At 46.9% G+C, this 26409-nt stretch overlaps 1 protein-coding gene across 1 annotated transcript in view; it reads left to right on the top strand.

Annotated features, from left to right (window-relative positions):
- The window catches only part of TRIM28 (tripartite motif containing 28), a 678597-nt gene that overhangs the window by 647950 nt on the left and 4238 nt on the right, over positions 1 to 26409 (top strand). Inside the window, exon 16 of the mRNA XM_078654815.1 lies at positions 2435 to 2569. Within this exon, the coding sequence (XP_078510941.1) occupies positions 2435 to 2569 (135 nt within the window). The remainder of the gene's footprint in view (positions 1 to 2434; positions 2570 to 26409) is intronic.

Consider the following 26409-nt stretch of genomic DNA (forward strand, 5'->3'; position numbering starts at 1 on the left):
CGGGACATTTGCTTACGCCTTTCCCCCGATACCACTGATGCACAGAGTGCTGAGCAAGTGCAGAGCGAGCAACATGACCCTGATACTGGTCGCGCCACAGTGGGCCAGGCAGACATCGTACTCGCAGATCATGGAGATGACACAGTGTGCACCCCACAGATTCGGCAGGAGGAAGGACCTACTCTCCATGCAGAACGGAAAGGTGCTACAACCAGAGCCAGAGAGCCTGAGCCTAGTAGCATGGCTCCTGAGGACATAGAGTTTGCATATTTGAGATTACCCGAAAGCACCCTGAGGGTCCTTCGGGAGGCACGAAGCCACAGCACCCGGAAGTGCTACGTTGCGAAATGGAAAAGATTCACAATGTAGTGCAGGAAAGAGAGACTTCACAATAAAATGAAGGACTCCACAGTGCTAAGGTACCTGACACACTTGCTGGAAAAGAACCTTAGCTCATCCTCGTTGAGAGTTCACTTGGCAGCGATAGTCGCCTACACAAGGGGAGAGACGTGCAGGAGTTTCTTCACATCACAGGTGGTGAAAAGATTCCTAGAAGGAACGAAAAGGATCGCACCACCCAAGCGGGTGCCGCCACCTGCATGGAACTTAAACATAGTCCTAACGGAACTCATGAAGGAACCCTTTGAACCACTTCACAAGGCCTCCCTAAAGATGCTAACTATGAAAACAGCTTTCCTGGTTGCAATAACGTCCTTACGAAGAGTAAGCGAACTTCAGGCGCTAACGCTACAAGAACCCTACATACAAATACACAATGATAGGGTTGTGATGAGGACTGACCCACACTTCATGCCGAAGGTGGTATCCAAATTCCACATGAACCAGTCTATACAGATATCGAGCTTTTTCCAAAAACCAACAACTAGCGCAGAGCGGGCTCTGCACACCCTGGACGCCAGAAGGGCAGTCATGCACTACATTGAGAGGACGAAGGGACACAGGAAATCAAAACAGTTCTTCGTGTCATTCGCCAACAGTTTCATGGGAAAGGCAGTAACCAAAAAGACTATTGCACGGTGGATCGCACAGACAATTCACAATTCAACTCTGCCACAAACGTGCAGGACAATAGCTAGCGGAGGGGACACGTGCCCACTCCACTAGGAAAAAGGGTGCTACAATAGCCTTCCTGGCTAACACACCCATAGAAGACATATGCCTTGGGGGCAACATGGGCTTCGGTGCACACGTTCACGAACCACTACTGTGTGGACATACAGATGAACAAGGAAGCACAAGTCGGACAAAGGGTGCTCCAGCACATATTCAATAACCAACGCTCATCTTCCACCCAGCTGCCACAGAGATGAGAAACCGCTACAAAATATATGCACAGCATAGTGAATCCAGAAAGATTCACGCTGCAAAACGAATAGTTTTCTTACCTGTCGGTGTAGTTTTGCAGCTTGAAGATCTTTCTGGATTCACTAGCGAACCCACCCACCTCCGCCAGAAAGATGAGGCTGGAGAGAGAAGAGGTGGTTAAAAAAGAAAGGACTTTAATAGTACAAAGCGGTAAAATATCACCTAAATAGAACATTGCCATTACTTCGGAAACGAAAGAAAAACGGGAAAAAAAGAACCCGAAGATGGCGCCCAAGAGTGGGAGCTTCCGCAGGAAGCATGTCGACGTCACCGGAAATGCACCCAAAGGGGTGTGACGCCGACGCCCACCTGGGCTGCAAAAAAAAAACAAAAAAAGAAAAGACTACGAATCCGGACCCAACCACAAGACCGTGGAATAATGCACAGCATAGTGAATCCAGAAAGATCTTCAAGCTGCAAAACTACACCGACAGGTAAGAAAACTATTCGTTCTTAGTCCTCTAGGCAGTGCTGCTAGCTGTTTCTTTGTACTCATCGGTAATTCCTCCATTTTAAGTCCTCTAGGCAGTGCTGCAGCTGTGTCTCCAGTCACACATCCTTTACATTCCAAAGCACATAATTAAAAGACATTGCAATACCAATAGCTTTAACTCTTACAAATGCGAGACCTATTGCATTGCAAATGCTTATTGAGTCGTGTGTCCATTACTGGTCAATTTTGTTCCATAAATGTCTTACAATCCTCTGTGCTGCGCCTAAGGCTACTCGCCCGCACTGCCACTAACAAGGCACTTCGGGTTTTACTTTGAGCCCTGTACACTTTTGGGGAACTCCTGGACTCTGTGCATGGTGTAACCTAGTGCCAATACCATATACAGAGTCATCTTCCTACATAAGGGAAATATGGGAGCCCCCAAATGTTATAATCTACTTATCCTTAGCATAAAGCTGGTTTGGAGCGAGGAGACTACAGTTGCTCATTATGAATAATGTTGATATTGTACCGATTCATTTCTAATGTGAAGAAGAAAAGTACACGTGTTGCTCTACTTACATGATGGCTATGGTAATCATTATTTCTTTTTAGGAGAAGGATGATCCCATCAACCTTACTACAATAAGATGTAGGCTTCAGGAGAGTCTATCACCCGTTTATGCCAGTCCAGAAGAATTTATACGCGAGGTCTGGGTGATGTTTAAGAAGGTCAGCAAGCGTGCAGAGGTGAGATAATTGAGATTGGGCTCATAATCACAACTGCTTATTGTGGCTCTGCAAGAACAACAAATTTGCCATTTGGTTGGTAGGTTGCTATGACTTTTGAGTAGAATATCAAGGTTTGCAGTAAACCTGATTTAGCAGGATATTGTTTTTGCTACTGATCCATCGCTTACGCCATGTTTCCATATCTCAAACTGTCGTCTCTGCTGGCTTTGCCCTACAATACCCTTTTGCGCAGATAATGTTTACATCAGATTGCAGTTCTGTACTTTGTATATTCTATCTACCTTTTGCCTGTTTGCCACCTTTACATTGGACTGTACCGGGAGACTTTTAAATGCATAGAGGTCTATACTACTTGAGGTCTGGCTATGCCTACTTCCAGGCTCAAGCCCCTTGTTATCAATCAAGGTAGTTCCAGTGTGTCCTCTTTTTGTTTTTCTTCCTTCAAGCTATGATTTTGTGCTTTTTTAATACAGTTGAAAGCTGTAATTTCTGCTGTAGGAAAGTGCCCCTTTTTTAAATGGTCACCCCCACATTTTGCCTAGTATTTGATGCAATTTTGACAGAAGTGCACTGCATTCCTGCTGTCTAGGTTCCCAATTCCAGATCTTGTTCCCTAAAACTGTACAATTGTTCCCCCAATTGGCAGTACCTATAGCACCCCCTGTAAGTACCTAGTAAATGGTACCACTGGTACGTAGGGCAGGGAGGCTAAAGAGCTTCCCTAAGGGCTCCAGCATGTATTGTGCCACCCTAAGGGACCCCTCAGCACACGCATTCCATTGAAGGCTGCGTAACATGGTGCAGAGAAAAGTGAAGACATGACGTGGCACACCTCCTGTTTGCCATACCTGCAGACACTGCATGTAATATGTCGCCCCTAGAGTAGGCCTTACAGCCCTTGAGCAGGGTTCATTATATTACATGTGAGGACATACCTGCACTAGCATAGATGCCCCTGTGATGTCCATGCCAATTCTTGGACATTGCCAGTGTACAGGGAAGCCATCTTGAGTATATGTACTGGGCACTAGTGATTGAGTTCCACATTTCCATGATGGCTTCACTGAAACTAAAGATGTTTGGTATCAAACATCTCATATTAATAAGCCCATGCTGATTCTAGTGATGGATTTATTAATACATACACCCAGAGGGCACCTTAGAGGTGCCCCCAGAAAACCCACCAACTAGTAGCATGCTGGCTGACTGGTCCTGACCAGCCTGCCATCACAGATGAGTTTCTGACCCACAGGGTCGTGAGGACCAACACTCTCAAGAGGTCTGGAAATTAGCCTGCTCCGGCAGAGGGTGTATACACAATCTTCCAGCAGGATGACCTGTACATTTGCATCCGAAGGCAGGGGGCTTCAACGAGTCAAAGAAGCCACCACCTTTGGTATGCAAATCTGGCTTTCCCCGGAGGGCTGTCAAACACCTTATGGCGAGGGTCCATTCGGTGCCTGGACTGGCAGCAGAATCAGTAGTCGGAAAGGAGTGTTCACCTTCAGGCTGGTTCCACCCCTATGATGGGCTGCCTGAAGTAGATGCAAAATTTCTAAATCTGCCATCTTTGTGATGGCAGAATATGAAACCCTGGGGCAGGGTTATGCCCACTTCCCAGAGGAAGTGGTCATATGGGAGATTAGTGACCCCAGGAGTAAATAGCCCATTGGCTACTACTCTACACTCCCCTTATGCCCCAAAATCTAGTATTTATAGGAGATGCTGACCTAAGAAGGACACAGAAGCGCCGCAAGTAAGGACGGCTGAGAAGCAACTGATTTGACGCTATCCCTGGCAATCTGTCTTCTGTTCCTGACAAATTGCACTAAAGACGTCTTTTCTGCAGCTGCTGTGCCTCCAAAAAGCATGGGAAGACTGTCTGCTTTCAACAAAGACCCAGGAACTCATGTGCAGCAGCAGAACTACTTCCCTGGGTAAGAAAGTGGCTCTGTATATACTGCACCAAAGTAAGTTACAGTGTGCACCGAGTCCACAGTCCCGAGAGGTTTGGCAGAGGTTAAAGTTAGATATAACCTTACTCTCTAAAGTGGTAGCTTGGTCGAGCAGTAAGGCAGTATCAGAGGACAGTGTAAAGCATTTGTTGTACACACTCAGTCAGCAAATGGTCTCACACATTCAAGAACTGAACTCTAGGCCAATTGTTTTAAATATAAAAATATATTGTTTTATTTTAGAATCAAAAGTAGGTAAAAAAATATTTTCTCACAATGAGATGCTAAAGTTGAGTACTTTCAACTAGCAATAGACTTTTCAATGCAATAGATATAGTTGTTGCAATATGCAACACAATCCTAACACAATAATAACATTGAGCTCAATGGGAATTTAACCCCTCCCATGCTCGTGACGGAACCGTTCCGTCACGAGCCTTGGGTGGGCTGTGCTGGTGACGGAACGGTTCCGTCACGGACCGCTCGCCGCGCCTGCGCTGACGTTCTAATGGGCGGGCGGGGCCGTGACGGAACCGTTCCGTCACAAGCACAGCTCACCCAAGGGCTGTGACGGAGCGATTCCGTCACGAGCACGGGATCGCCGCGCGGCCCCGCCTCCCCTTTAGCGCTGCGGCGGAATAGCCGCCGCAGCTAAGGGGTTAAAGTAAATGCAATATCAGTTACTTTGCAAATGTTTTTCTTACTCGGGGCTGGATCCTGCATTCCGCCCTGGTGCAATTCCTGTAAACAGTTGAAAGAAATCGTTTTTGTAAAACAGGCAATTTTTAAGGAATATTTGTAAGTTGCAAAAATCGACACTTGGAAGAATATCTGGGGAAAACCAGGCAATGTTATCCTATGGAGGAAAATCAGGTTATCGGAAAATCACGGTTATTATCACTTTTTCTGGTCAGTGCTGAGTGCTAAGATCCAGCACTGGGATCTCTCCTGGTAACAGGTGAGTAATTTGTTTCTGATAGATACATCTGCAAGTGGGTTCCTCACCATGTGAATATCCCCTGCGCAGCAGCCAATCGGAAACTTTTGTAGCTCTCCACGCCAGCGAGGTCATGGATGACGTCACAGAGGGTACGACTCCGCTCGCGACCCCGCTGACGTCACTGGATCCATAATAGGGCCTCGTCATCGTGATGACGTCAGTTCCCTTTTTTCCGCGCCGTCGACGCCAACGGTTTCTTGGGACTCTCCATAGTTACATTGTTGTTACAGTTGTTCTTGTCTGTTCTTCTCGTTTCCTTTCGAAGATGTCTGGGAGGAAATCTGGTTTCAAGCCCTGCAGGAAGTGTGGGAAGCAGATCTCCATCAATGATCCGCACGAGGACTGCGTTTGGTGCTTGTCTTCCGATCACGACGTCGATGGATGTGCGTATTGCAGGAAGATGACCTCTAAGGCTTTAAAGGAAAGGGAAGCGAAGTTGTTCATTGCTAAAATGAAAAAGAGTAAGAAGGCGAGTAAAAGAAGATCGAGGTAGAGATCTCGTTCCGAGTCCAGGTCGGGCTCGAAGTCGGTGTCGGGACACTCGAAGTCGAAGAGGCATAAGAGAAAGAAGCACTCTTCACGGCGTCACTCTGATAAGGAACCGGCGCCGAAGTCGTCTTCTCCTCGACGTCGCAGTAGTGATGTCGATCCTTCTCATTCAAAACCGGGTTCGCCAGAGAAGGAAGTGGCTCCTGAAGTAGTGGTCTCTCGTTCTCCGGCGCCTTCGGATTCGGTCCATTCTTCTGATCCGGGTGAAGCCGAGCCAGAGCAAGAAGATCAGGAGCAGCCTGAAGAGGTTCCTTTGTCGGCGCTGACCGGCCCGACTCCAGGTACCCTGGCTTCGGAGCCGACGCCGGGAAATTATCCCCCTTTTCCGGCTCCAGGCCAAGACCCATCACACTATCTAAACGCAATGTATGGTGTCTTTGCAAGGGCTATGTACCCTTCTGGTGCGCCGTACCGAGAATCTCTGGCGCCGTCTGTTCGCCCTCGTTCGGCGCTAGCGGCGCTGTCGGATCCGCGTTCAACGCCGGTTCCGAATCCGATGGAGTCGGTTGTTGATCCATCGACTCCGGTCCCGAGGATCCGCTCCAGGAGGGAGGCCCAAAGAGCTGTGGAAGAGGCACGCTTTCAGAAAGACTTGGAGGAAGGTGAACTTCCTGATTCTGAGGACTATTTTGCGGAATTGAAAGATGCAAGTGGTCTTGATGTCTCCCCTGAGTGGGATTTTTCTCCTGGATCAGATGCTCCTTCAAAGGAGGTTGGCCCATATCACACAGTCGTGAGAAAAGTTGCGGAGTTATTGGACATTACTCTTCCACCCACTGAATTTTAGTCCAATCTATTGACTGAAGTGTTGCATTCTCCTTCCTCTGTGACTGAGCCTTTGTTACTATTTAATGAGGCAATTCTGGAGCCGGTGTTGGAGGTTTGGAAAAAACCTTTCTGCTCCTGCTGTCTCTAGGACTGTGGCACGGAGATATAGAGTGGCACCGGAGGATCCAGAATTTTTGTCAGCTCACCCTTCACCTGAGAGCCTTGTGGTTCAGGCGGCTTGTTCAAAGAAGTTTTCTGGAGCTTTTCCCCAGGTTCCAGCTGACAAGAAATCAAAAAGGATTGATCAATCCGCTAAGAAGATGTTCTCATCACCGAGCATGGCACTGAAGCAACTTGTCTGATGGGAAGGTATATCCATGCCTTGATGGATTCCTCTAAACTGTTGTTGCTGAAACTTTCTGATGATGACAGGAAGAACTTTCAGGAGGTTTTGGGTGATACCCAAGCTGCTGCGCGCCAGGTCATTCAAAGTCGCCTGTATACAGCCGACTCGGTGGCTAGGATTATGGGCTCTGCAGTGGCTACGAGAAGGGCGGCTTGGCTGAAGTCTTCAGACTTTTCACAGGATGGGCAGGCTACCTTGTTGGACTTACCATTTGACGGTACGGGTCTGTTTGGTAAGAAGGCTGATGCTGCACTTGAAAGATTCAAAGATAGTAAGGCCTCGGCAAGATCACTTGGCTTGCAGTCCCAGTCTAGAGGATCCTTTCGTAAATACAGAGGATTCGGGAAGTCATCCTTTCGTTCGCATGGGCAGCCTCGTCAGCAGTAACATCAGCAGCAACAAAATAAGCTGTATAAGTCTTACAGAGGAAGAAACACAGGCCGTCACGAGGTCGCCAACCCTCCTCCTCCTCTTCCTCTCCTCCTATCACCAGCAGCAAAGCAGCCCTAGATTCCCCATTCCCAGTCATGTTAGTCCTGTTGGGGGTCGGCTTACCCATTTTCTGCGGGATTGGGAATCTGTCACTACAGACCAAGGGGTTCTCAATCTTGTGGCAAATGGGTATGCTCTTCCCTTCAGGAAATTCCCTCCGACTTACCCTCCTTGTCAAGGGGCTTGCTGAGAGGAACATCTCCATCTCCTTCAGGAGGAGGTTCTGACCTTGTTACAGAAAGGCACGATATAGGTGGTTCCAGAGCAGGAAAGGGGTCAGGGATGCTACTCCCGGTATTTCCTGATTCCCAAGAAGGATGGCTGGCTTCGTCCAATCCTGGATCTCAGGTTCTTGAATGTTATGTTATGTTATGTTGGGTTTTTCGATAAATGTACCCAAGTCTCACCTGGTGCCCTCACAGCGCAACCTGTTTATAGGGGCAGTACTGGACACTACTGTTTGTCAGGCATTCCCTCCTCCTCAAAGGATTCTCGACATTCAGGAAATGATTCCTTTGTTTTACAATGGAGCGGTCGTTCCAGTCCTGAAGGTCCTTCGCCTGCTCGGTCTGTTTGCTTCCTGCATTTTGCTGGTCAACCAGGCACGCTGGCACATGAGGGCACTCCAGTGGTGCTTCCGCAGGCAGTGGTATCAGCACAACGGGGATCTCAGGGTGTCTGTGAGGATCTCCAGAGAAACTGCAGCGGATCTGTCTTGGTGGAGCGTGGAGGGCAATCTGTCTCAAGGAAATCCCTTTCATCTGCCTCCATCGGTTGCCACAGTGATCACGGATGCCTCCACTCTAGCGTGGGGTGCTCATCTGGGGGATCTGGAGATCAAGGGACTTTGGTCTTCAGAGGAAAGGTTGCTTCACATCAACCTTCTGGAATTGAGGGCGATTCGTTTGGCACTCAAGGCCTTTCTCCCTTCCCTTCGCGGTCGGTCGGTTCAGGTCCTGACGGACAACAGGACTGCGATGTGGTATGTCAACAAGCAGGGAGGAGTGGTGTCGCAGTGTCTCTGCAGAGAGGCTCTGCGTCTCAGGACCACCAGATTTGTCTGATGGCAAATCTGGCCGGAGTTCTGAACGTTCGCGCAGACAGTCTCAGTCGTCCGTTCTCAGCCGACCACGAGTGGAGGCTTTGCCCAGAGGTGGTTCGTCATGTCTTCCGGACGTGGGGAACTCCTCAGGTGGACCTGTTCGCCACTCGCGAGAACGCTCACTGGCCCTCATTCTGCAGACTCCAGTATCTGTTACAGGGAGCTTTGGGGGACGCGTTTCAGTTGAGTTGGGGCTCGCAACTCCTTTACACGTTTCCTCCCACACCCTTGATTCCTCGGGTTCTGAGGAAGATTCCTCAAGACCGGGCCCAAGTAATATTGGTTGCCCCGGATTGGCCAAGAAGGGTGTGGTACACAGATCTTCTCCACCTCTCCTCGTGCCTGCCTCTCCGTCTCCCTCTCAGGGCAGATCTCCTCTCTCAGATGGAGGGGCAGGTTCTACACCCCCACCTCCAGACCTTACACCTTCATGCCTGGAGATTGAACGGGGCAACCTGAATTCCTTTTCTCTCCCGCCTGATGTGGTGGATGTAATTCTTTCGGCCAGGCGTCTTTCCACCAAGTCCATCTATTCTTATAGGTGGTCCAAATTTGTTTCCTGGTGTGGAGAGAAATCTATTGACACCTTGAGAGCTTGTTTGTCTAATATACTTCAGTTTGCTCTTTCTTTGGCCCAGCAGGGTTTTTCTGTGGCGACTGTAAAGGGTTATTTATCGGCCTTGTCGGCTTTCCTTTGTTTGCCTGACCAGCCGTCATTATTTAAGTCACCTATTGTATTACGCTTTATAAAAGGTCTTACCAACAAATTCCCTCCAGCTCCATTTATTGTGCCTCAATGGGACTTGAATCTTGTCTTGACCTACTTGATGGGTTCACCCTTTGAACCTTTACACAAGTGTCCCATGAGATTTCTGTCTTTTAAGACGGTCTTCCTTTTTGCAATTACCTCGGCAAGGAGGGTAAGTGAGCTTCAAGCTCTTAGTTCGAAACCCCCGTTCCTGACCATTCATGCTGAGAGAATGATACTTAGGACCAGGGCTGCTTTTCTGCCTAAGGTGGTAACTCCCCTCCATCTGGGGCAGTCCATTAACCTTCCTACCTTCTATCCTCCCCCTTCCGAGGAGGAGGAGCGGCTTCACCGCCTGGACCCTAAGAGGGTGGTGAGTTTTTACCTCGATAGAACTAAAGACTATCGTGTGGACGACCAGCTTTTTGTGGATTTGCTGGCTGTAAGAAGGGGAAAGTGGTGCACAAGCGCGCGCTGTCGAGATGGATTATCCTGTGTATAAAGATCTGCTACGCCCTGGCAGGTAAGGAACCTCCAGAGGGTATAAGGGCTCATTCTACTAGAGCAAAGTCTTCAACATCTGCTTTGGCTAGAGGTGTACCTGTAGAGGATATTTGTAGAGCCGCAACTTGGGCCTCCCTCCACACTTTTGCGAAGCATTACTGCTTGGATGCTGAGGTGAGGAGGGACGGCCACTTTGCGCGCTCTGTCCTCCAGGATTTCTTGGTATAGCAGAGTGGACACCCTCCTCCGGGAGTGGGGACTGCTGTGGGATTCTATTCACAAGGTGAGGAATCCACTGGCAGATGTATCTATCAGAAGAACAAGTTACTTACCTTTGGTAATGCTTTTTCTGGTAGATACAGTATCTGCCTGTGGATTCCTCACTGACCCACCCGCCTCCCTGTTGTCCACTCTTCTATTCCTGCTGTGTATATTTGAATGTTCTTTATAATGGATGTATTATATTTTCATGCATATTGCATTGTTTTCACACTGTGTTGGTCTGAATACTGTGTACTATGTATACTATTACTGTTTGTCGGCCCGTCAGTGTGCCTCGGGGGCACGGAAAAAAGGGCGGAACTGACGTCATCACGCTGACGAGGCCCTATTATGGATCCAGTGACGTCAGCGGACCCTCTGTGACGTCGTCCATGACCTCGCCGGCGTGGAGAGCTACAAAAGTTTCCGATTTGGCTGCTGCTCAGGGGATATTCACAAGGTGAGGAATCCACAGGCAGATACTGTATCTACTAGAAAAAGCGTTACCGAAATAGTGAATATTTCAAAGTTTTAAAACTCGACACTTGGAAGAATTTCCAAGTGAAAACTAGTCAATGTTACCCTATGGAGAAAATGTACGTTATCGGCTTTCAGGTAATTACTCAAGTGGCAGAGTTAAGGTTCTGGGGTTAAACTCAGGGTTCTCCTAGGTTCAGGTAGGTACAGTAGTTACACCTTAGAGGCACAGGGGCAGCTCGGTACAGAGAGAGTTGGCCCAATGTTAGTCTAAGGTGGGTAGGGGGCCTTTGGGTGGTTGGTGGCTGCTAGCAGGCAGGCCATGCGGCTGTTGGAGCTGGGCTCCTGGTCACTTGCTCAGGGAAAGTGGGGAAGTCGAACAGAACAGAGGTTGCACTCCCAGCGACACTGGGGCAGCTGGGTGCAGGGTGCTTTTGACCCGACGGGGGGCTCCCAATGGATTTCAATGGGAAAGCTGCAAGACGAACACAGGCTGCAGGCTCAGGGACGGAGATTCTTCTGGTGTGACCACCCTTCGAGAGGTAAATTGGGAAGCTGTAGGTTAGGTCGGCACCCAGGAATAGGGCACAGGGAGCTGCAGGGGCGCCGGGTGCAGGGGTGTCTTTTGGAGTCGGGAAATCTTACCCTTTGCTGGTCGCGGTTGGGTGGAGGGGGGTCCCTGGAGTTGAGGCTGCAGGCGTCGTCGGGAGCGTTGAGGGAGGTCCTTGGGTGCTGGATTCTTGGTCAGTTGCCGGGGGGACGTCCTCGTGGTCTTTGTCCACTCAGGCACGGTCCGGGCTCGGCAGATGCAGAGTGTGATGGATTTGTTGTTCCTGGCTGGCACCAGGGGTTGTAGATCTTTGATCAGTTAGGTGCAACTCCTGCTTAGAAGTTCTCCCCCAGTGCCCAGCCTAGAGGACCAAAATATTGGTTAAATCCTATTTGTATAGTAAATAAAAGTTGAACTGCAATCCAAGTTTGTGATCAATTGTTTTTAATGACCACCGTCAGTATCAATGTTCATTGCGTTCTGTTGACCAAAGTTATTCAGAAGTTCACAAAAATCCAATATAGATCGCAAAGCTTTAAATCAATTTCATTCCTGTTCACAATCAGTCAGTCAATTTCACTTTATTCGGTTAAAGTACAAAACCATAAAAGCATACTATAAAACAGTTTTTCACAATGAATAAAAAACCATGATTAAGAAAAACTATTAAAAAACAATACCATATACATATTTACAAATAAAACCATTCATGCTTAATTCATCTTGGAGCTACGTTGCAAAAAACATACAAGATTTCATAATATTAGTTCAATCTCTTTAGGATTCTAGCAGCAGCAAGGAAGTTGGCAATATTAAGGGCTGGCCTAGCTTGCATGAAACCCTTGTTAGCTAGGATTGGGATAATAAAGCGCTTCTTGATATCAGTGAGGTGGTCACAGAAGAACATAAAGTGCAGGGTATCCGGCTCAGAAAAATTGTTACAAGAACAGACCCTCCTGGCTTATCACCGATCAAACAATGAAGTTGGTTCAATCTAAATCTTGTCAATAGGAAACGATGATTAGGATTTGTGACGATAGCCAGATATGGTTCCATGTGCGGTGTAGTTATCCGCAACTGATGCGCCCTTACGGTTGCCTTACCCAGCTCTCTATCTTCTCTATCTGTGTTAGCAATACGGTGGTATGCATCCTTAGCCCATTTTATGTCTGCCTTAGATAGTTTATCTGGGTTATTATAAAGTTCTGGTCTACCCAGCTTGTGCGAGAGCTTATGAACATAGTTAAGCCAAGGAATACAGTGCCCATAATCGAGTGCCATGCAATCTTTCAGGATTCCATGATTTAATGTTAGGTCTGGGTTTAGCCAGGTCTTTATCCATTTCAGGAGCGGGGCTACTGCCATTGCGTCTTCCACAAAGCCGATTCCGCATTCCTGATGGACAATATAGTTGGATGTTGATTGCGGGAGAGATAACGTATTTTTTAGGAACCTGTCCTCAACTGTCTGGATCGCCTTAACATTTTTGATGCCCCACAAATCTGCCCCGTACATTGCAAGTGAAAGGCACTTTGCTCTATATATTTGAAATGCCTTCATTGGTCTTGCTCCCAATTTCCTGGTAAATCCTAGAACGGCCGACGTGGCCCTGAGCAAGACATTTTTTTTTGGCAAGGATTTGAGTTCCCCAGGTTCCTCCTGTCGTCATATAAGACTCCTAGGTATGGGAAGGTGGAAACCTTAGTTAATATGTTCCCTTCACAGAACATGGTTCTCACTTTTAAATTTCTCAGCCCAATAGCCATAACATGGGATTTAGCAAAATTCACACCCAGATCTAATGATCTCATGAAGGCTGCAAAGGAATTTAAAAGTAACTGAAGTCCCATCACCGTTCTAGCTAAAAGTGCGGCATCATCCGCATATAGCAATGCGGGAATCATACGTTTCCCCGCACGGGGGATGTCCTTGCTAGAGGCAGTTAACGTATGATCTAAACTATTGATATATAATGTGAAGAGCAATGGTGCCAGTATGCAGCCCTGTCTAACGCCCAAAGTAATTGGGATCCCTTCAGTGCAGTTACCCTGTTGGTCATATCTCGCAGTGGCGGATAGGTCCCTGTGCAAATCAGCTAAGAAGTGGACGATGTTTCTATCAACTCCCAAAGTTAGGAGAATAGGCCACAACTTTGACCTGTTCACTCGGTCAAAGGCCGAGGACCGGTCCATAAAGCCCAGGAGGAGTCTTCCCTTCTTTGCCTCTGTATATTTTCCTATTAGTAACTGCAAATTTAGGCATTGGTCTATCGTGCCCATCCCTTTTCTGAAGCCATACTGCGCTACAGATAATGAGCCCCACGCCTCCAGCCAACCAGTTAATTGGCTGAGCACAACCCTTCCTAATACCTTTACAGAGGAGTCTATAAGTGATATCGGACGATAACAACTTGGGTCCCCTCTATTGCCTTTCTTGAAAATTGGTACTATTACTGATTTTGCCCATGTATTTGGTAAGCCCAATTGACAGTCGTTTACAAACACGTTGTACAGAATTTTTGACCATGTCTTGATGTCTGATTTAAAGAGGTCTACCGGAACCCCATCTGGTCCCGGGGCCTTGTTGCTCGTCATTTGAGTTATCGCTATTAATACATCTGACTCTGTAAAAGACAAAGCGTATTTTTCAATTTTAAAAATAGGGTCTGCAGGATTTCGTTCCCCCTCATATACCTGCCTAAAATGTCTATGCCAGCCTTCCTCCTGTATCCCGCAATCCAGCTCGCTGTTTGTTGTATCTTGAAAGAAGGGCTTATTTACCACCGCCCAAAATTTGGCACTATTTTTCACCACATCAACATACAGGAGCTCATTCCAAGCATCCTCCCTAATTTCCTTTTTTCTAGTGTCTCTTTATATGATTTCCTAAGAGAGGCGATATTTGATTTGTTGGGGGGTACGGATTTCAATGCTGCCAGCAACTCACGGTGGGCTGCTGAGTAGTTGTGGTGGAACCACTTCTCCCCTGTCCTTTCCCGGCCCTTGCCTAAGATTTTTTAGGTCACAGCTGATCTGATTACAGATGGTAGTGTAGGCCTCCGGGAAATCTATTTTACCATCTGTAAGGCAAAGGGAAATTTCATGCCCGACCTTTGCTCGTAAATTTTCGTGAAACTCTTCGGGGACCACCCGGCACCATTTTAATCGTCGGGCCTGGTCAATGGGTCTGATATCTAACTTGGCAGCTGTTATATATGTTTTGCCCGCTTTCTTTAAATCGTCTTCCAATGTCAGCATTACCGGATTATGGTCACTGTGAATTGACCAGGAAGTACTGTATTGGGTTACCCTGCTTTCCACAGCGGTGTTTACAAAAATATAATCAATGGTCGATCCCTGACCATTTCCTTTAAAGGTTGAAATTTCCCCCCTTAATTATCTTCTCCTGAAATCAGGTCATTACTCACCAACAGTTCCTCCAAATATGTCCCCGCTGGGGTATGCTCAAAGTGTAGGTTCTAATGCTCCGCAGGTCCCAAATAGTCCCAAACATAACAGTTTTTTTTACAGGAATGGACATTAAAATCACCCATTACTATAACCGAATAACAACTTGCAATATTTTTGCTATATGAATCTAAAAAATCACGGAGACTGACTAAGTGTTCGTTAAAATAAGCCTTATCAAAGGAATTATAAAAAATGACTACAAGCCAAATACCAGCGGCTTTACTTGAAATTTGGACAGCCAAACAGTAGGGTGTTCCTGTTTATACCATGGTATAGGTTCCCTGAATTTTCAGGGAAATTAAAGTTAAGAGCCCTCCCTTCGCCCTACCCATGGGGGATACTACTGCCTGTGACCAAAACGCAGCGTATCCATCCAGGGGAAAGGTGTTTTTGGTGTCCCAAGTTTCTTGGAGCCCAATGATATCGCACTCTATAAGGCAGGAACTCCATTTTGGGTCATTTAATTTAGTTTAATCCCGCAATGTTCCAGCTAAGAAATCTGGTCCCAGCCTGAGTAGCCCCTACTGGCATACACGGTAAAGAGGCCCCCTCAGTGGCTGCTGTCCCCCTGGATAGCGTGAGGTCCTCTGCCACTGGATGGGCCAGTCAGTCATTTTCTTCAAGGTTGCTGAGGGACTCATATCTATTTTGTGTGGGAATGTAGAAGTCATTAATGACCTGTCCATTAAACTTACTTCTGGCCAGCCCATGGTGTATTAGAGTAGTTTGGTCATTTATGGGCTGCACACTAGGCTCTCTTCTAGTCAACCCCGGGACTGGGGTAGGGGGATAGAAGTAACCCAGTGGAAGAATGTTAATAGAATCATTGTGTGTCCTACATGAACCTGTCTGTCTCAATATGTGGCCCACCAGTTGGGGAGAGGAGAAATTTACCACAACACAATCCCCCGACAGGTTTTTCTAGGTTTTCCCCACCCAGGCCACCCTTCTAGCCATCTTGAAGTTCCTAAAAAGGTGTTGTCCTAGAACTGTTTTTGAATTCAAGTGATGGAGTACTTTGTTTTTTAGTGGCGTCCAGTGTTCTACCCTATCATTCGATATTTTGGGGACGTTGGCCAATATGAGGGTGTAGGGGCAGGCCTCAGGGGGGAGTAAGAGTGGTTGTTCATTCAATGGGCCATTATTTGTAGGGCCAGTACTCCCCGGTGGGCCCCTAGATCTAGGGATTGCTCCTGAATGGATATTTAGAGGCAGGGCACTATTATTTGTAGTTAGAGCAGCCTGGCCCATAGGTGCTTTGCTAGGACCTGGCTGTATTGGAATTGTATCATAACTAGGACTAACATTGCTTTTGCCTCTAACGAATGGAGCAGGATGATCTTTAAGAAGCCGCTCCTCGAGGACCTCAAGTCTGTGGTCTATCAAAACCAGTTTATCCATAACAGGGGCAAATAACACTCGCAACCTGTCCTCCAGTAGATTCAATAGCTCTAAGTTAAGACCGCCCGTGGTATCATGTGAATGACAGGCATGGTCACTGAGCTAGCTACTGTGGCCTGTTGGGGCCCCGACCCAGATGCAGAGTTCCCTATCCTTGCCTGTTTTGCACCGAGTCTACTGCCTTTAGGGGCACTATTGGCCTTTCTTTTCCCTGGTGGGTCCCGATTGATGGGACAAGTAGTGGCCCTTAACTGCCTGGTGCGTGTTTTAAGAGGAGACGGTAAGGTGCACACTAAGGGTGTACTCGGGCTAGTAACCAGTGCTGTGGCCCTATTTGGGGTGACTGTGTGTACTTGTGGGGAGCCCTGCAATTCGTTCCCACCACCTTTTGCAGGGGTATCAGCCAGTTTCAGGAATGTGGAAAAAGGCTCGGTTGAAAGTCGTCTTTCTGCAAGCTCAATCTCCTTTCCCACTTCAATAACTGCCTGTTTCAAATAGGCATCCAGAGTCCCGGTAGTCCCTACCCCCCCTTTGCGGGTCACCTTACTCATGTCGCTAGGCTAGGTGTTTCTACTAGCAGTGATTATTACTCCCTCCAACACAGGGATCTATACAATTGTACACCTTGGTAGTAGTCAATTAGAGCAACAAATCGCTTAGCTTACATAAAAGTCCAAGTCCGTAGTCGCAAGTTACAGGGGGGTAACCTGGCCCGGCCTCGTCTGGCCCCAGATGGCAACAGATGGCCCGCCCTCTGCCCGGGCTCAGCCCGGCGCGTCCCGCGACGCGGGGATGTGAGCTCAGTTTTATGCGCCTCCAGGCGCTTAGCGTACACAGGCGGCTTCCGGCCGCCAGGGCTGATGGTCTTTGTGGTCCCCAACAGCGGCCGCGTTCCGATGAAAGAGTACTGCGGCAGCGGGGAAACGGCTAGTGCAATGTGCGGGCAAACGGACACAAGTGCAGCCACAGGAAATGCCCCCAAAAAGACAAGGGCGCCGCCAGAGAACTTCGCCAGGTAGGCCCCCCACTCCGCCGGGATGTGAGCTCAGTTTTATGCGCCTCAAGGCGCGTAGCGTACACAGGCGGCTTCCAGCCGCTAGGGCTGATTGTCTTTGTGGTCCCCAACAGCGGCCGCGTTCCGATGAAAGAGGACTACGGCAACGGGGAAACAGCTAGTGCAATGTGCGGGCAAACGGACACAAGTGCAGCCACAGGAAATGCCCCCAAAAAGACAAGGGCGCCGCCAGAGAACTTCGCCAGGTAGGCCCCCCACTCCGCCGGGATGTGAGCTCAGTTTTATGCGCCTCCAGGCGCGTAGCGTACACAGGCGGCTTCCGGCCGCTAGGGCTGATGGTCTTTGCGGTCCCCAACAGCAGCCGCGTTCCGATGAAAGAGGACTGCGGCAGCGGGGAAACAGCTAGTGCAATGTGCGGGCAAACGGACACAAGTGCAGCCACAGGAAATGCCCCCAAAGAGACAAGGGCGCCGCCAGAGAACTTCGCCAGGTAGGCCCCCCTATCAATCCCAATGCATTTCGGGCATGCGTTCTGCCCTTCGTCGGGGGAACATTCTACAAATGAAAACAACACAGTGTATAAGGTCTTAGTAAGGAGATCCTCACATAGTCTCTAGAAGTATTATGCAATTAATACATAGCATGGAATGCATAAACATGCAAGTGGATTGTTCGTGTTGAGGTGAGCACGCAGATAGAAACAAAAGGTGAGTCTGTGATTAACTGTAAGTCAACAGTCTCAGAGCAAAGTTATGAGCGTGGGTATAGCAAAGAAGAACGCATCATGGTGTGCAATGTGCTGGTGGGAGTGAGTCAGGAAATCTAAAGCGACCAGGGTGAACGCGGCGTGATATTTGACCAGAACCACTTCTCGTGGGAGTCCCAGTCTTTGGATGAGCAAGGCAGTCCGGTCCTCCGGAGTTTTCGAGGTTCTCATACAGGGGATACTCATTAAAGTCATATTATATGAATATATATATATAGATATAGAGATATATAGATACATACATACTAGAATGTTTCCAACATGGCAAAAATGCCTAAAGTACATAGGTTTCCATTGTAATAATAATACCCATAAGGAAAAGAGGAAGCACTGAGAAATTGTCATACAACAATGCTATATTGCCTTAAAAAAAAGCTTGTAATTGCAGACAGTTGCCTGTAGGCTGCAGAGCAATGAAACAAAGAAAAAAAAACGGACACCTTGCCTTTAAAGGCTTTCCAGGGTTAGGGTACCGTGCCTTTAAGACCTGCAGGAGACCTTCTGCTCCCATGATGCACCACAGGTGACAGTTAGGTCGGTTCTTTTTTCCGGCTCCTTATGTGAGGATCCTGGAGTTGGAGCTCTTCAGTTTTTTGACTGAAAGTTATTCATTTGATATTTTCTCAGAAAATTCAACAGATTCTGTTTCCTTGAAGCATATTCTACTGGCTCTTTGGCTATTTCCAATTTTTTTCCAGTCAGAATGCCTGCTTTATTTTGGAAATGTCCTTCCTGTGGCAAGAAAATGGCACTGTCAGACCCACACCGGGTGTCTATTCTGTATCTTCCAACTTTACACAACCCTGGCGAATGTTATCAGTGCCAGAAGTTTTCCAAAAGGACTCTGCGCGACAGAGAAAGCATCAAGCTTCATGCCCAGCTGGAGAAGGACAGAAGCCATCATGGAGGTGACCATGGATACTTCAGAGTGCCTTCTTCAAGTAAGCAACACTGAAAACGGCGTTGTTTCCCCTCCCCTGAGTCCAGGAAGAAGAAGGTGACGGAATGTTCGCCGTCGAGATCGCCTTTGAAGAAGCCGAGGCACTCTTCAGCGTCGAGGTAGCAGTCATCATCTCGACGTTGAGACTCTCCGCCGCATGCCAGTAAGTTGGCGTCGAAGCACAGCACTTCGGGCTCGTAGGCTGAGGGTCCAGAGAGACCTGATAAAGCTCTAGCCACGTCTAGGCTTCCGTCGACATGGAGGCATTCCCCGCCACCCTCGAAGGGGTCGGCGTCGAGAGTCACGACGGCGAAGACCATGCCTCAAGTGGACATGTGGACATGTCGACATCGAGAGTCCCATCATTCGAGTTGAGGAGACCGACGCCAGCACGACGTCATGGGAGGTTGACATCCAGGTCACCCCATCGCCATCAGCAGTCGACGTGAAGGTCCCCACATCGCCGTAGGTGATCGCCGTCGAGACCAACGTCAATGACAAGACGGTGTTCCCACAGTAGATCACCGCACACCTCGATGCCGAAGGTGACGCAGACCTCATCGGCGTTCGACGTCGAGGGAATAATTTGCAGAGGCCACTGATGAGGCCCGGCGCACGTCAACGTCCAGATCCCGATCGATGTCAAGAGCCCCGTCATCTCCAGGGCTGCATATTGTGCAGATTTCTCCAGAGAGGTCTCCTAGAGCTGGCGAGAAGAGAGCCTACGGTCTGTCGCCTCGATGGCTGCAGGGTGTCGGACTTGTGACCGCAGAAATCCGGGCTCGGACAATTCTCAGACATACTCACCATTCAGAACCTCTCCTGATAGAAGTGCTCCTGCAAATCCTTTCAAGTCCCCCCACAGAAGACCATGGTCGCCTTCCACACGCTGATCACGGTCAAGGGGTCGTCACAGCTCGCACCACGAATGTCCACACTAGAGAAGACGCAGAAGATCATCCACCTGGTCTTCTTTCACGAGGTCTTCTGTTCGGGACAATTCGCCCACCTTTTCATTTGACTCCACCATCAAGGGTAGCTCCCATCAATGACAAAGGGACTCTCTCTGACGTACGCAAGATCCTGTACAGACACTGGCCGATTGTGCGTAGTGACCCCACCATAGGCCTTGCTTGTGCTAAACTACCACAACTCACTTTCAGGCGCGCTAAATCGATGAAGCAAGAGCTAGTGACTAATGTGCCAATACAAGACAAGGGCACTACCTGGCTCAAAAGCAAGAATGGCTTTTACAAGTGCACTAAGTGCAAAGCATGCAAACACGGCATCAATACGAGTAAAGTCTCTCGACCCCTCAGGAAATCCCCACTAGAAATCAGGGAAAGTTTCACATGCAAAACGGATTTCGCTGTGTATGTACTGCGATGCACCTGCAATCAAAATTACGTAGGGAGCACCATACATCCCGTACATGTGAGGATACTGCAACACCTGCGGGCAATCTGGAATGACGATCCTGCATACCCTGTAGCACGCCACATAAACACACACCATGGAGGGAGAGCGGAAGACCTGACGTATTTTGTCATAGACCGTGTCAAGAACAACATCAGGGGGGGGCAATCGACAGCTAGCCCTTAGGAGACTGGAATCCAGATATATAATCCTACTGGATTGTAAGACACCCAATGGTCTGAATGCTGATGAAGCAATGAGTGTACACCTCTAAACCTTCCTTTGACTTGCTGAACCTTACTGTAGTAGCCACCTCCTCCTTCCCAGACCCCCTCCCCTTAACAACTGAACCACATTTTCTTCTTACACGTTTTTTCTTAATTCACTTGCTTGGTCTTTTAGATGATCGCACACTACTCTATCTCTACCACCATGAGACATTCTCACACTGAACAACTCCCTTTCAAAAATTCTCACTGCCTTCCATATATCAGAGAACCATACGTTCCAACAATGGTGACAGGTGATTTCACCCACTGGGGCATTAATGCATACTTTACAAATTTAAGTCTGTCCACAATGGGTCGCATAGCTAAAACATTTACATGTGCAGCCATCACTTTCCGCACTGGCAGATGGCCAATAGTTATACTTTTGTACACATGTACATCAAGGTCCAGCGGGACCAAGCGCCTTGCGACAAGGACCCAAACACACATTACTAGTCACCCGTTGTACTGTTGAAACCAGATTGTATTCCAACATTGGGATGTAAAACGGCCAATATGACATGATTTTCTTTGTTCAGTCAGTCAGTCAATTATTATTCGATTATTATAAATCATAAAAGAATGAGCATAATTACATAGCAATTCATCAAGGCACAAGTTAATACATAATTCAACAAATAGTCAATATTTAAAAACATTTTAAAATCACAATATACAAATAGAGCATATAAAAATATTAAAAAGTTTAAAATTTAAAAAGAGACCCTCCGTGAAACAAAATTTTAGAAAATAAAAGGGAAGTCAATGTTCAATAATCAGTAAGGTGCCTAACTCTAGTACGGTTCTTATTTATCCGTACTCCTGCAACTAAAAAACTAGCGACATGGAAAGCTACTTTAACACTTGGAAGGAGTTGCAAAAACATCAAAGCTGGTTTGACCTGAATAAAACCTTGGTTACGCAGGATTGGAAACAAATATCTTTTTCTGATATCAATATAATGTCCACAAAACATGATAAAATGTGTCGTGTCCTGAGTAGGAAAGTGGTCACAATCACATGGTTCAGCATCATCAGGTCTACTCCAATTTTTAAAATTGCCCAAAAAAAGATGGATCAGATCAAAACGAAATCTTGTTAGGAGGAAACGATGGTATGATTTTGTTACCAGGACAAGGTATGGTTCCATTCCTGGGACAGATGTCAACATACAATGTTTCCTTACCGTGGGTTTTCTAAGCTCTATAGCTTCCCTCTCCAGAACATATAACTTAGTCAGGGTATTTTTTACTGTTTTAAGATCGTCCTGACTTATCAAGTCTGGAGAAGAAAAAAGCTCTGGGCGTCCGGCAAGAGTCAGCTGCGTTTGTACAAATTTTACCCACGGAATATGTAGGGCTCTATCCAGGGCTAAACAATCTTTTAAAATAATATGATTTAATGTGAGCTCCTGGTTAAGCCAAGTTTTCATCCATCCAATAACTGGGGCTAATTTTAGGGTGTCCGTTATATAGCCCAGACCTAGCTCTGCATGTAATACGTAAGTGGGAGTCGATTGGGGGACTGAAAGCAGAGATTTCAGAAATTTATTTTCTGCTTTTTGAATTTTATCGTGACTAGTATACCCCCAAATGGCAGAGCCGTACTGGGCAATGGACACACATTTTGCTTTGTAGACTTTGATAATGCTTTCCATGGGGCGGGCACCTAATTTCTTGGCAAATCCAAGCAACCCTGCTGCCGCTCTAGCAACAGCGTTGCTTTTAACAGAGTGCTGGGGGCCCCAAGTGCCCTTTTCATCAAAGGTCACCCCTAAATATGGGAAAGATGGGACTCTCCTAATCTCTTTCCCTGTGCAGAAAAATGTTTTAGTCTTTCTTTTCCTACCTGCGACTCCTGCGATCATCACATGGGATTTCTCTGTATTAGTTTTCATGTCTAACGAAGTCATGAAATCTCCAAAGGATGAGAGCAGTTTATTCAGTGCCACTCCAGAGCGTGCTAGTAAGACTGCATCGTCCGCGTACAGGAGGACAGGTAGCTTTGTTTCACCTGCACGCGGAATATCAATGTGAGATGCAGCCATAACTTTCTCCAGATCGTTTATATAAAGAGTGAAAAGTAGGGGGGCAAGGATACACCCTTGCCTAACCCCCCTCTCCGAGTTAAAGTGACAAGTGCATCTTCCTCCCTTAGTCACTCTGACTGAGGTCTTTAGGTCCCTATGTAATTCAGCTAAATATTCAACCAAAGGGGGATCAATGCCCATGGCCCGAAGGATCCTCCACAGCTTAGCCCTGTTGACCAGGTCAAAAGCTGATGAGAGGTCCATAAAGGCCATGTACAGAGAGTCCCCCTTGGCGATCACATATTTATTTAGGATTAGTTCCAGGTTTAGGCATTGGTCTATAGTACCTCTTTTGGCCCTGAAGCCGTATTGTGCGTTTGATAAAATGTCCTTCCCTTCTATGAGCTGGGTCAGTCTACCTAAAAGGACTCTCCCCAGGATTTTAAAGCTTGAATCTATAAGGGAGATTGGCCTATAACAGGCTGAATCTGTCCTTTGTCCTTTTTTAAAAATAGGTACTATTGTAGACTTTGTCCAGCTGATAGGAAAAATATGGTCCCTAGTAACATTAAAAATATTTGTAAGAATCTTGGTACTAAATTCAGGAGCACATTTAAAAAAAATCTGGAGGGACCCCATCGGGCCCCGGTGCCTTTTTGCAGAGTGTGTCGTTAATTGCTTTCTTAACCTCCTCTGGAGTAAAGGCTGAGATTATGGTTTTTGTTTGCGAAAGTAGCGTCGCGCAATCTGAGGGGATATCAGGGCGACAGTAGATGTTGCTGAAATGTGTCACCCATTTATCGTCTGGTATAACACAATCTGCTCTCTGATTATTTTGTCCTACGAAATATGGGTGATTTATGATTGCCCAAAATTTGGCACTATCTCGTTGTGTTTCGGGCAATAATAATTCACTCCAGGCCTCATTTTTTATCTCGAGTTTCCTCACTCTGATAGCGTGGTTATATTGCTTCCTTAGTAACGCTATCTGAGCTTTGTCTCTAGGTTTATTTTTTAAAGCCTTTAAGAGAATAGTGTGAGCCTTGGAGCAGTTTGAATCGAACCATCCGGGGCCCCTGAACCCATCTGCTTTTGCCTTTGTCTTGACGGTCAGATCTAAATTGACCTGTTGGCAAATGGCGTCAAAGGCCTCAATCATGTTGGGACCAAAATTCTTATTATCCAGACAGATTGCAACCTCGCCCTCTACTTTTACCAGGGTTTCCTGCAAAAAGGCAATAGGGGTCACTTGGTCCCACTTCAGTCTCCGATTCTGATCTTTTAAGACTAATTTTGTAGCACATAAAATATCAGCCTTTCTTTTTCCCAAGACTCCTTGAGATATAGTCTCTAAAATCACAGGATTGTGATCACTAAAAACTGTCGTTTCTACCTTATAGATGTTAACTTCAGGTAGAAAGCTAGAAGATAAGAAAATATAATCTATAATTGTGCCTGTATTATTGCCCACATATGTCGATAACCTCGGACCTATAGGGCGACTAGATGATTCATAAAGGTTAAAAGTGGCTAGAAGTGATTCCAACATCTGCCCACGTGATGTATGTTCAAAATGTGATGGAGAGGAAGAGGAGGAAAATTCCTCATGTTCCACATAGCAATCCGCATGGCAGGGATGGATGTTAAAATCTCCCATGAGGATCACTTCGTACCCATGGGTACTGTTCTCACTGTGGGTAGACAGGAATTCCTCTAAAGTTGCCAAATGCTCATTAGGAGTTTGACTGACAGGGGAATTATAAAAGTTAACTAATAATATGGGAGAGGAATTTTGTGTAGATAGTTCAACCGCTAAGCAATTTGTTGAGCTAGATTTAATATATCTCGGCTTTCCTTGAAGGTCTAATGAAATATATATGGCCAAGCCCCCCTTTGCCCTTCCTGCATTACTGGGATCTGCAGGTACAGAAAAATGGGAAAAGCCGTCCAGAACCAAGCTGTCTGACGTTTCCCACGTTTCTTGAAAGGCAAGAACATCGTAGGATCTAATTAAGTCAAGCCAATTCTTGTCATTTATTTTGGCTCTAAGACCAGCGATGTTCCAGCTCATAATTTTGCAGGCCCCAATGCCTGCAAAACTCCGTACTGGTGAACTAAAAGCAGGCTGAAGGTCATCGCCTCCATTTTCCTGTCTTGGAGAGAGTCAGTCATTTTGATCCAAAAAAGACAGTGGAGCATAGCGGTTGGACAGTTGAAGGGGATGTGCAATCGGGTTAAAATGTGCTGGATGGTGGTGGTAAGCTGCTATATTATGCCCTGATTCCTGATCCCATCTAAAAGCCGAATCCCAATTACTATCCCACCCTGGGGCTGGGGTCCTTGGGTAAGTGACTTTCTGCTGCTCGCCATAAAAAAACTTTAAAGTCAAGGGAACAACATTGCCCCGTCTGCGTTGGGGAGGGAATATATTAGCAAGAATTTTGGGGAGGACTTCATTTGCTGAGAAACTCACTGCCACGCAATCCCCTTTGAATTTTTTCGGACGGTTTCCCAACTAGAGGACCCTAGTTACTGACTTAATAACCCTAGCCAGGTGATGCTTCCCCCCGGTGCAAACCGCGTATTACTAGTCAGCCAATGTAGAGCCTTACTACTAAGGGAAGTAGGGCTTTCCACTATTCCCTCTTCCAATGGAGGGACATTTGCTAAGACCAAGACCACAGGTGTAGCTTCTACTAAGAATTGTAGGGGGTCTGGTGTGTGCGTTTGTGCTGAGGGGTTATTTGCCAGAGGGATTATATCTGTGGGAATGTTGACTAACAGAGAACCCTCACTGTTATCAAGCAATATTGGTGGATGAGATGATGAAATCTCCTCTGGCAATTGATTACCTACTTTTTCAGTTACAACATCTCCAGTAGCTTTTCCCCCTATGTTGTTATTTAAATGTGTAACAATTTTAGTTATATTTTCTATCCCATCGGTAACCAAAATATGAAGTCCGCCCAACTTTTTTACCTCTGCTTGTAATTTATCAATTTTTGATATTAGAGGTTTGATGATGGTATTAATTTTTGTCTCAAGGAATTCACTAATTTTTTCAAAAAAGGCATCCTCAAGAGATAATTTGGGTGAGTCCTCATCACAAATCACTAACTTAGCTTTTGGAGTAGTAACCCTCTTCCGTTTTGCCCCTGGTCGTAGCCCCACCCGCTTTGGCGGGTTTTTAGTACATTGTCGTTTTGGCCTAACATTTTGTCTTGTAGGGGACTGCTCATCCGCTGAGGCACAGATCTGTTTTTCTAGTTCCAGTTCAATGTCTGTGTCTGTGTTTCCCTCAGCCTCTTCGTTTAATCCTTCAAGTGCTGGAATAACATTATCAGGTATGTCAATAGAGCCTTGGGGAGTAGAGCCGCTACTAATATCCACACTATGAGCTTCCTGCAGGATAGTGTCATCAATCAAAATAGATGCAGAGGGAGATAAACATCGCATATCAGGGGACTGGCTCAGTCCCAGGGACTCTTCTTTGCGTGTTTATCTTTTTAATGGTCTGCACCAAGTAATTGTTGATGGTATTAGACTGAGCTTCCGCTTGTTTCTTAGGCATAATTAGCGTTTTCCACACAAAACCAGTATGTTAACTAAACAAAGATGCAACTAGAGGGCAAGTCTTACTTGGAGAGGCGTCTTTTTCAATTTTCTGCAGCGTTTATGGCCCAGCCCAGCCTCCTCCTGCCGATGAGGGCCGTAGAGGG

The sequence above is a fragment of the Lissotriton helveticus genome, chromosome 7, assembly GCF_964261635.1.
Source record: "Lissotriton helveticus chromosome 7, aLisHel1.1, whole genome shotgun sequence".
NCBI lineage: Eukaryota > Metazoa > Chordata > Amphibia > Caudata > Salamandridae > Lissotriton > Lissotriton helveticus.